This window comes from Rhagoletis pomonella, unplaced genomic scaffold (assembly GCF_013731165.1).
Source record: "Rhagoletis pomonella isolate Grant_MI unplaced genomic scaffold, Rhpom_1.0 Rhpom_scaffold_00007, whole genome shotgun sequence".
In the NCBI taxonomy this organism is placed as follows: Eukaryota; Metazoa; Arthropoda; class Insecta; order Diptera; family Tephritidae; genus Rhagoletis; species Rhagoletis pomonella.
Genome location: NW_023458561.1, coordinates 982,330 through 994,029, shown reverse-complemented (window position 1 = coordinate 994,029; position 11,700 = coordinate 982,330). Strand labels below are relative to the sequence as shown.

Genomic DNA, 11,700 nt, shown 5'->3' with positions numbered 1-11,700 from the left:
ATGGGCAGCTGATTTTTTCACAGTTCGTTGAAAACAAATTATGTAACATTTCTGTAGTGGTTTGGAACTGGGACTCTCTGGGACTTTTTAGATATTGCTTACCTAACCCAAATTTAAAGGAAAAATGGACCTTTAGTCGGGTTTTCGCTCTAAAAAAGGTGCATATGAAAATGTCTCAAACAACATTCCTTTTTTTTACAGAAGATACTTGTCCGAAGGCAGATTTTTTATCCGAATCAAAATATCTGTCACCAAAATCAAATGAGATCATTTTGAATACAGCCCTGAAATCCCCTCTTTTCGTGAAAATTTTGTATATTTGACTTCTAAAATCAATTAAAAATCAACGGGCCAACATAAAAATAAGCTTTATGTGTTTTTTGTTTACTTGGAATGTCTGTGACAAAATTGCATCATTAAAAACACTGAAAAAAATAATCGGAAAAAAGTTACTTTTCCACTAGCCGCAACACAGTGCGACGGTGAACAACCCAAAGGTCCTCGGAGTAACTTTCGACAGTCTGCTCTCCTTCTCGGCGCACACAACCGCAATTGTCAACAAAGTACAAAGCCGCAACAAGATGCTCAAGTCGCTAGCCAGCAGCACATGGGGCTGCCTTTTGATGTCGCCGCAACACCACTTACACGACGAGGCCCACATGCTCCCCGTTAAAGAGCATAACTCAATGCTCTGCAAGCATTTTTTAATTGGGAGCCACAGACATGGTCACCCAAACAGACAACTCCCTACAGAAGAGTCCTCGCCCAGGCACGTCGGGAGGCATCTCTACGAACTAACGGACAAAGTCAAGAGGTTCATCAAACAACCTTTGGACCCCACAGCTTGTCGACAGGCCTTGAACGGCATTCACAGAGAGGCAGTTTCGAGTTATGTAGACTCTCGACCTGTGAATGGAATAGCATACAACCCCCAGACGTGGACGAGACAGAACTTCGTCTGCCCCGGGAGACTTGGACCAAAATAGCCCAACTGCGCTCTGGTTACTGCAACCGGTTGAACTCATACCTGCGCAGATTAAACGAGGATTTTCTAAACGAATGCTCGGCATGCGTAGAGTCGCCTCACACATCTCTTCGCATGCCCAATGAATCCCACCCTATTAACGCCCATGTCCCTATGGACAGACCCCGTCGAAGCTGCACGCTTCCTGGGGCTACCGCTAGTAGAGCTTGGCGACATCGATTGAGGGACTAACCGATTTGGGCGAGGTTTTTGTAGCCGCTACAATGATGATACAAACAAACAAAATAAAATTTATGACATTGACAATTATGCTAATGAATTTAAAATTAGACTCCAAACTTCAATAAAAAATGCCAGACATGGTGAAATAAAAATAAGGTGATGTCAGTTAGGGGGTGTTTGTTGTAATTTTGACAAATTCGGTAGCCCCGTTCTGAATGATGCCCTCTTGAACAAAAACTACACTAGAAAAACTCCTTTTAGGCATTGCGCTGAAAACGTAAGAGTGAACATCACTGTCCTTGACATTTCTGTAGTTGTGACTTTTCCATTTAATATTTTTTGCAAAAATTGTGATTTGTGTGTATAATTAACAGCTTATAATTTTGCGATTTTTTTGAGGTTTTCCGGACTTTGGCTACAAATTTAGGTAACAAATTTTAAGTACTTATGCCAAGTGGCAAATAAAGACTTATTATGTTTACCTTCCACAGATTTGTGAATTGTGTTTTTTATCTCAGCGAGAAGCTGCGATATAAGTGCAATTTTTGGCTGCAAGTTCCAGGTGAGTTTATTCAATTGGCCAGGTAGTTAATAAAATGGTCAGTAAAAGTGCGTTTCTTGTTTAATAGGTTTTGGAAGTTGTGCCTGTTCACGTACTAGAGGCTGCAATACAAGTGCTTTACAAATAAAATTACGAAAATCCTTTTATAATTCATAAATAATCGGTCTTTTAAAAAGAAGAAAAAACTAACTAAGAGTAGTTGTGTTTGTTTAAAAAATTATTCAGTAACTCGCCCGCAACTCCCCAGTAACTTAATTTCTGCGAATTCGCTCAAAGGAAAAATATCCAAAAAAGTACGTGAACGCAAATCCAGTAATAATTATCAAGTTTCATGAACAGCTGATAAATTGGTTCTTTATTCGCAGCAAATTCCTAATAAAACAATATATTTTATATTTAAATTGGTTTATTTGGTCAATTTCAATAATAAAAACCCAAAAACAGTTTCCTTATTAGTTTAAATTGCATCCAGCAAGTTACAAGTAAAATTTATCCATTAAAAATGCAGTAAAAACAGCTTTGTGGGTCTTAAGAAGTTTGGATTTCATAACGGCCCAGTAGGTTTCGATCGGCCGATGCTCTGGACAATTAGGTGGATTCACCTCTTTTGCTACAAAATACACTTTGTTTCTATGTTACCATCCTAAAGCCATTTTTCCGTAATGACATATCGCGAGATCAGGCCAAAAAAGCACTGGATCTTTATGAAGCCGTATAAGAGGTAAAAGTCGCTTTTGCAGACACTCCTTAACATAAATTTCTTGGTTAATTGTACCAGTACTTACAAAAGGATCACTTTTGAAGCCGCATTGGCAAATTGCCTGCCAAATGAGAAACTTTTTGGGAAATTTGTCAAACTTTTTGTTTTTATATTTATCTGCAACATGCCTCTTTTATTTGCAGTGTGAAATTCGCGGCCCCGGATTTGTTTAAAATCGGCTTTTACGTACGATTCGTCATCCATAACAATACAGCCAAATTTTTGTATGAGACTGTCGTACAATTTCCGAGCACGTTGTTTCGCCAACAAATTTTGCTTACCGTTGCGATTAGGTGCTGCATTCACTTTGTAAGAACGTAGTCCTGCTGTTTTGCGTACTTTTTGTATATACGAAGACGACATGTTTAATTTTTTGCCGACATCTCTTACCGAAAGTCCAGGATTTTTCTTAAAAGCAGATAACACTTCCTTTGCCTTAATTTCGCAAGCAAATCCTTTTTTTCTGCCACTACCAGGGTTCCTTTTTAAAGATAAACATTCATTGTATTTTTTAAGCACATAAGTAACGGTAGACTTTGGAAATTTTAGCTTTTTTGCGATGTCGTTATGGAACATGCTGGGATTTTCCAGCTTTTTGCGCAATATTAACTCGCGATCGATTTCTTTCTTGGTCCTCGTTTCTACACTGATTTTTGTTACTAAAAAGAAATGATGCAGTAAGGTGGAAAATGCTTCCAGCTTTTTAAGTGTCTACCGATTTTTATTTTAATGTTATGATTAACCGAGCTATGCTTGGTTATGTGCGACCAGTTTTTTTCGTGTACATTCTTTAGAATACGGTTTCAGCGAATGCGCTATAAAGACACAGGTATAAACACTTGCAAGAAATATGTCTTGAGTAAGTCGGTTTCTTGTTAATGCGCTTCTTGCGTAGGTTTAACAAGTTATACATATAATAGTTTATCCAATTACTACATACATGCATACATAGTATAAAGCTTGTAAAAATGGGCTGTAAATAAATTTGTTAGAAAATTCCTCTTTTATTGAGGAGTTGACATGACAGAGGGGGTCATCGAAGGATTGATCCTAGTGCTTAAAAATTACAAACTCATAATTTGAAATGGCAGATTAGCAACTTTTTTTATTCCAAGTAGTTTTAAATTAAAATGATTCATTCTATTACCAAATACTTGACACTCATCTCTTAAAAACTTTATCCTTACTGCTCTCATCTCTGTTGATCATTATGCCAGTCTTTTCAGCAATGGATGAAGAATTTGTCAAATGACTTGCATAATCAGAACTATTAACTTTCTGAACCGTCTCAGCAGCATCATTAGCATCAGTAGCATCATTAACATCATTTGTGTTTTTCAAATGTTTTTCTATTTCAGTACGCACCTTAGCTATATCCTTTTGACTAGATGAAAACAATTGGCAGTTATTCGTAAATAAATATGTGCATTGAGGTTATTTTAATATTTACCTGATTTGAACAAACAATATCCCATTTATAGTGTTCAGCATCTCCAAAACAGAGCCCATGGTTGGCGGCTGTATATGTATTGGTGGCAATCCAGTGCTTAATTTTCCATTTGAATATATGTCGTTCATTTTACGTTGCAAGAGTACAGCCTGTTGTGTAAGTAAGCGCAAGCATTCCGCTGATTCTCGAGTTTTCTCATGAGCTTCTCCCAACTGTAATAAAAAATGTATGCACGTAAGAACATATTTCTTAGTAATATATACATATGTAATACTTCTAAATTGCTAGTACTATGTGTTTTCAACAGGGTTCGGAAATTCTCATTTAAGATTATTCATTTTCATTCATTTGAGATTTACCATGATCGATAATATTCCAAATCTATTTTTGCATTCTTTTATTGCGAGTGAAAAATGCAAACAAAATTTATCATCTCTCACAGGCTAACCTAATATTCGCGGCTTGCGTTTTGGTACGCATGCCGTCGAATTTGTTTTTTTGCGTCACCCGAAATTGACTTGCATGCGATTGCATTTGATTTCATTGAGCGAAACGTCAAATCAAAATGTCACGCAGAACAAAAATTGGAAATTGAGTTAGCTTCATACGCACGCCGTTCAATTTCGGTTGATCTCATACATGTTGCATGTGCATGAGAAATTTTTGACAATAAATTGGCGGCGTGCGTGAATATTAGGTTAGCCTGTCACATTCGGAATGCTGCTTTTCATTCGCGATCGAAAAAAGCAAAGAAATTTCCTCTCACTCGAATATGAGAAGTCCGAGCATTGCCGATGTCGGCCTCTCATACATGAGAAAAACGATGCAACTAATCCATTCGCGATCACTCACAACAGCTAGCTTATCGCGATAAACTTATCGCGAAAAATTTTCAACGACGTTGTATGGGAGATTATTTTCGCGTTTGTTTTTGGTTATGCAATTTGTTATGCATACAGCATACATACATACATATCGTCGTTTAAAGTACAAAACCGCGTATCGTCATTCTGCAAAACCGCGTAACTGACATTGGTTGCCAAAAATTGGATTTGCTCACACGAGCTCTTGGCTCAATCCTTATACATTCTTCCTGAAATATACTAGCCGGAAATGCGATTGCTTTATAAAAAAGAGAACCATTTTGAAATATGAGTGTTTTTACGCTCTAGAAAATAATTTCTACAACTTCACATACGCGGTTTTGCATTTTGCTGATACGCGGTTTTGCATTTTGTTGATACTCGGTTTTGCACTTTAAACGACGATATGTACATATGTATATGTAAGTAATGCAAGCAAATGCTTTTCGGTTGGAAGGAATGTAGGAATATGCACAAATATATGAATTATGACGTGTAGTTAAAGTATATTCCAAGCGTACACTTTTCAATATAATGGTGTATCTGCATGTTATTTTATTATAATTAATGCGTTTATTTATTATATCTAATAATTGGAACTTAGTGGGGATAATATTGACTAATGAAAGCAGAAAAAACTATGTAAATTTTGTATCTATTTAAATGTTTTGATTCGCCATTATAAGAAAATAAAAATATACACCCGTTAATAGAATACGAATATGTTTTTTTTACCAGGAGGAAGCATCGGAAGCCTGTACAAGTCAGTGTGGGAATTCAACCCGAACTAAACCTCCTGCTGTCCAAGTACCGATCCCCCCGGTACCACCGTCAAGTATTCCGTCGGAAGGCGGTTTGAGCACTAAGCTCGCACGTACGATCCAGTGAAATGTACTCAGTCCTGGGCTGTACCTAATAGGTTCTGCCACGTCTTAATGATAGCGAAACTCTTTTATTTTTCTACTATGTATTTATTTAAGTATCTCTACCTGAAGTTAAAACCATATACAAACACGGTACTTATATATTAACTATTTAAGATGATGTTAAGATGATTTTCTTGTAGCGGTCGGGCCAGATTTTGAGCAACCCCGTCGCTGGTAGTTTCGTTGAACAGGCATTCAGAAATTTAACCCATGTACGTTTATGTGTACTGCCTTGGCGGTTGGAACGGCCTAGATTCCAATCCGCGCCTACGCGTTGGTAAATGAACTTCATTGTTGGGGAGGCGGTCTGAGAGCGCCAGTTTCTAAGCCGCATAAGCTTGGCGGTTGGAACGACCTAAGTTCCAATCCGCCCCTACGATTTGGACGAATAGGTTTCAAGGCCGGTTGGAACGGCCTAGGTTCCAATCCGCGCCGACGCTCTGTTGGGGAGACGGTTTAAAAGCATAGTTTCTAAGCCGCCTGCCTTGGCGGTTGGAACGCGCTAGGTTCCAATCCGCTCGTGCTCTTCGGGTTCGCGACTTTCGGAGCCGCATTGCCTTGGCGGTTGGAATGGCCTAGGTTCCAATCCGCGCTTTTGCATTACATACCTATTGCACGTCTTTGCCGCTCTAGACATCTCAAACATTTCATAATTGACGCTATTTCACTGCTGGCTAAACTCCATTCCTCTCTACCTCTCAGCATATAATTTACTACAGCTTCTGGAGACAGTGCTGCGTTGATATACTGTTGGGAGTCTACGTCTCTGTTCGCTGAATCGTGGGCACAGTAGAAGTATGTGCCCCGGGTCTTTGATGGTGCCTTTTCCGCAGAAGTCACAGTACGGATCACTATCGTGTTTGTATTTGTAAAGGTACGCCTTGAAACAGGCATGACCGCTTAAAAATTTAGTTAGATAGAACTCTACTTTTCCATGAGACCTCTTTGTCCATGGTTCAATATCCGGAATACAGCGATGCGTCCATCGCCCCTTAGTTGAGCTGTTCCATTTGCGCTGCCATTCTAACAGGCTGTTTTGCCGTGCATGGGTTCTCTGGAGCTCGTCTCTTTGGCTTGAAAGTAACATGACCGATTCTTTGGCCAAGATGTCAATTGGAAGCAGACCGGATATCACGAACGCCGCGTCGTCTGAAACCGTTTTAAACGCGCTGCAAACACGTATTGCACATAAACGATAGGTCGCATTTAGACCACGGTAATATTAACAGTGGAGCACCGCTTGATGCCATACAGGAGCACCATACATAATCTGACTTTTTACGACTCCTGCCAGAAGCTTCCTACTGCGTTGTTTAGGGCCTCGGGAATTTATCATTATTCGTGATAGTGCTGACACTGTCACAGCCGCTTTTTTTTTTGTATATATTCTAAGTGCGCTTTGACGGTCAACCTCTTATCGATCAGGATTCCCAAATACTTTATCGCTGGTTTTGTTGAAACGTTACGTCTTCTGTTTTTTTATATATATGTATATAGTACATATATAAAGCTCGAAAATTAATAATCAAAATTATTGTACAGTGCACGTGGAATTATACCAAAGGTGCAAAAAAGTGCGCGAATACTCCATCGCTGGTGACTTGGTACCTAGCGAAGGTTCCCCACCGAAAGTGGAAGTTTTTTATCGTGTCTTATTTGTGAAAGTCCAAACAAAATCTCTGGCTATTACTATAAAAGCAAAGAGCGAGAGAGAGTGAAAAGTGCGCGAAACTTTTGTTGTACCCTCAAACAGAGGAGCAAATAAATAAGCGTCAACAGCAAGTGTATACAAATTTGTCAAAACGCAGAAAAAAGTACTGCCAAGTGAAAAACCGAGGTTTCACACCTCCTGCATGGACACTAACTCACCACGGTATGGTGGAGTATATGGTGAAACCCAGTTTAAAGCGGTCGAGGAACATACGAGCACTAGCAAACAAAATATGAGTGAAAGTATGAATTCCCTGTCTGCATACCCTTTTCGTAGGTGTCCAAAAATACCGCGATCACCTGATCGCACCCCTTCACCTGCATTTCAAGCGGCGTAGCAATCTACTGACAATGCCGCTGCCACCCAACTGTATAGGGGGCTAAATGAGAACGTTGTCGATCCGTCAGCAGTTGGGAGTGAGATAGGGAGTGAAGCTTGCTCTCAATCAAATCAAGTGAGTGAGCGACCTGTAGCGATAAGAGATATGGAGGTCGTAAACAAACTGCGAGACACACACACTATTAGTATGGTGAGAGCAAAGATTGAGGAGGTGAGTAGGTTGATGAACGGGCAACGTCACGTAAATCAACAAATGAAGAATGTGTTAGCTAGCGCTGCTAAACTATGCAAAAGCATTGAGAATGATACAAAAACAATTAGCAAGGGAAATACGGAGTCGAAAAGCACTCAAACTGGCCCAACAATTGTAGCCAAAAACCAAACAAAGCGTAGCAGAGCTTCAACAGAAGGCGGTCTTATAACCGAAAATCAGGCCCAACCAATAAGGAAACGGTCGCGTCTTTCTTCCCCTCGCGCTGACGAAACCGGTCAGTCACGCACAAACCCTACTGGTCGGGATGAGGCCATTGAAATTCCGAGTGGTCGTCCTGAGGATGGCGGGCAAAATATCCCAGCGGACAAAGAGGGTTGGACCAAGGTGGAGAAAAAGCAAAAGCGAAATCCAATTCATATGCAGACATTTTAAAAATGGTTAAAAGTCAGGACAGCCTCAAGGACTTTAGTGAATCAGTTCGTAAAATACGGAAAACAGCAAATGGGGAACTGCTGTTTCAACTCGGAAAAACATCGGACCAAAATACCACAAAACTAAAAACTGCAGTAGGCCAACTACTATCTGGAAATGCTGAGATGAAAGCGCTAACAGAGCAAACGTTGGTGGAAATTCACGATATTGATGAGATCACATCCGGGGAAGAAGTAGTGGAAGCCCTCAATTCCTTACAAAGTGACATGCATTTTAAGAACTCAGACATCCGCTCATTGAGAAAAGCCTATGGTGGTACACAAACTGCTTCACTCTTGTTGTCCACTGACACAGCCAGGGCTCTAATTGAAAAACAAAAAGTCCGGATCGGGTGGGTGATATGCCGTATTCGTGAAAAAATTCAGATCAGACGTTGCTACAAATGCTTAAACGTGGGCCACATAGCGAACAACTGTTCGAGTACAGAGAATCGAAGAGGTGCCTGCTTTAAATGCGGTGAGGAAGGGCACACAGCCAAAACATGCAAAAACCCAGCGAAGTGCGTCTTATGTGCAAATAAAGACCTAAGCCGAGCAAATCACCACACCGGAGGCGTAAAATATCCTTTTTATCAGGAGGCTGTCCGTAAACTACAAAGACCATGAGAGTACTCCAATTGAATCTGAACCATTGTCAGTCCGCTCAAGACCTACTAGCGCAAACAGTAAATGAGTTAAGCGTAGACATTGCAATCCTCAGTGAACCTTAAAAACACAGAGATTCCACAGTATGGACTCGCGACATAGACGGGAAAGCAGCAATCTGGTCATGTGGACAAAAGCCGAGTTTTATTCAATGTGTAGTCTCCGAAAACTGCTTTGTATGCGCTAAACTTGAAAATTTGTATGTGTATAGTTGCTATATATAGAAGAAAACTTGATAAAAGGAAGGTCTGCATTTCATATCTATGTGCACATGTTACCCAGGTTTTTTTTTTTTTGAGAAATATAAAGGTCCTATACAGATTTTGCGAAAAAAGTATTTTATTGTTAATTTTCCACAGATTTTACTTTAGTTGTATTACTTAGTTTTTAAATTTTGATCCTTATTTACATTTGGCAGCAGTGTAAAATTTGAGAGAAAAGTTCATTTGCCACGCATGTCTTCGTCAGTTGATTTATTCCATATCTTCTGTAACCATAAGCAAATTTTCTCCATTTTGAGTCCTTATACACCCCCCTTTTGTCCAACATAAGGCCTCATACTCAAAAATCGAATAGACTCGGAACTGGTGTATAGGACGACCATTCATTCGACCAACCTTATACAGTTTTTTTTTCTTTTTTGTATTTTTTTATACAAAGCCTAAGAAAAAATACACATGAAAAAGACTTGCGTGCCAAATGAACTTTTCTATCAAAGTTTAAACTGCTGGCAAATGTAAATAGGGATTTATATAGGGAAATTTAATAACTAACTAATACAGCTAAAGTAAAATCTGTGGAAAATTAACAATAAAATACTTTTTTCGCAAAATCTATAAAGAACCCTTTTATTTCTCAAAACAACCAGGATAACAGTTATTCGTCGCCACGCTGTACATACATATATATATACTGTGCGCAACAAAGTATTGGCACAGCAAATTTTTCACAATATATGCAACAATTTTCATTTAAATATTTTTCCGCTAATTGTGTATAAAAATATGGCTCAATCTACAACAAAAAACATAAAAATATAATTCCTAAACTTTGTGCAAAACTCGCGAAAATTCAGCAATTTTTCATGAAAATTTTCAACTTTTTAATCACATTTTTTAGAATTTTTTGAGTATGCAGATTTGTAGCCAAATTAATTTTATTATAACAAAGTACAAGTTTTAAATAACTAGGAATTACCGTTGATTTTTGGCAATTTTTTTAACGCAGTCTCTTCGATACAAACATTTTTTTTTCCGAAAATACTTTATATGAAAAAAATGCAAAACATCTTCAATACAAAAAAGTCTCAAAAATCAACGCGATTTTTGACTAACTCCGAACTTGCATTTTTTTACTAGAATTTAATGGATTGCAAACCTGCATTCTCAAAAAATTTTAAAAAATCTGATTAAGTTAAAAATTTTGATGAAATTTTTATGACAATTTGCTGAATTTTCGCGAGTTTTGCGCAAAGTTTAGGAATTATATTTTTATGTTTTTGTTTTTGAATGAACCATATTTTAAACAAAATAGGCGGAAAAATATTAGAATAAAAATTGTTGCATATATTGTGAAAGATTTGCTGTGCCAATACTTTGTTCCGGCAGTGAAGGCCATAGTTATTTACTGAAAAGTAGCGCAGAATGAGCAAAAATTTTGCAGCAATAATCAACTTATAACTAAGCATTGGTTTTACGACCTTGCAACGACGGAAAAATTTAACTTGTGAGCCTTTTTAGCCTCAAGTATGTATGGCTCTTATTTGTCAAGGATAATTTTTTGTTTGTGCTACCCCTCCATTTAGTTCCTTTATATAAAAAAATTAGCTGAGCGAAATTTTAAGTTAATCCGATAAGTGTAAAGTGTGCCCCTCGGCCCTCAAAATGCGAAATTCGCTTTTGTATTACTATTTTGAAATAACGGCGGTAATTCACATGTTCATGGCTATTCCCTTTTCTTTTTCAAGAGTAAATTGCAATTTTCTTGAGAAATAAATTTTATATTGACCTTTGCAAAAAAAAATATCAGTCGCCCATATCATTTGAAGTGAACAACGTGGCACAATGTCACCACCTATACTACGAGAGAAAGTTTATTTGCTCGGGCATTACTCGAATGAAATTGTTGGAAACAAACTTCCATCGGTGAAACAAGCGTTAAAGGTTTTCTTTTTCAATTTGCGGGTGTGTAAGTTAACCATAAGGGGAAGTGCCTCACTAGTTGAGCGGGAAGTGATGATATATTGGGAAAAAGCACGAATTCCGACGCAAGATTTAAGGAACTGTATACCAAAGTTGGAAGCTCTGTATCAACAATGGAGGCAACTTCAAAAACATGCTGGTAGAACGTCGGATGTTCATAAGAAACAAGAAGCAGATTTTGTAGACAAACTTGAGGATCTTTTTGACATAGCGCACGCCAATGCTTTGAGTATCATTACGATTGAAGAAGACAAGCAGTTCTTAATTAATCAGCGGTTGAGAGGGCGGCCAGGGTTCATGTATGGAATTGATTACCAGCTAATTGCGAAAG

At 38.4% G+C, this 11,700-nt stretch overlaps 1 protein-coding gene across 1 annotated transcript in view; it reads right to left on the bottom strand.

Annotated features, from left to right (window-relative positions):
* Positions 1-3,607: 3,607 nt before the first annotated feature.
* Positions 3,608-11,700, bottom strand: part of LOC118742236 (protein clueless) — a 67,418-nt gene continuing 59,325 nt past the window's right edge. The window contains exons 7-8 of the mRNA XM_036474156.1: positions 3,980-4,191; positions 3,608-3,913 (exon numbers count right to left, since the gene is read on the bottom strand). Coding sequence (XP_036330049.1) covers positions 3,691-3,913; positions 3,980-4,191 — 435 coding nt within the window. The 3' untranslated portion in view covers positions 3,608-3,690. The remainder of the gene's footprint in view (positions 3,914-3,979; positions 4,192-11,700) is intronic.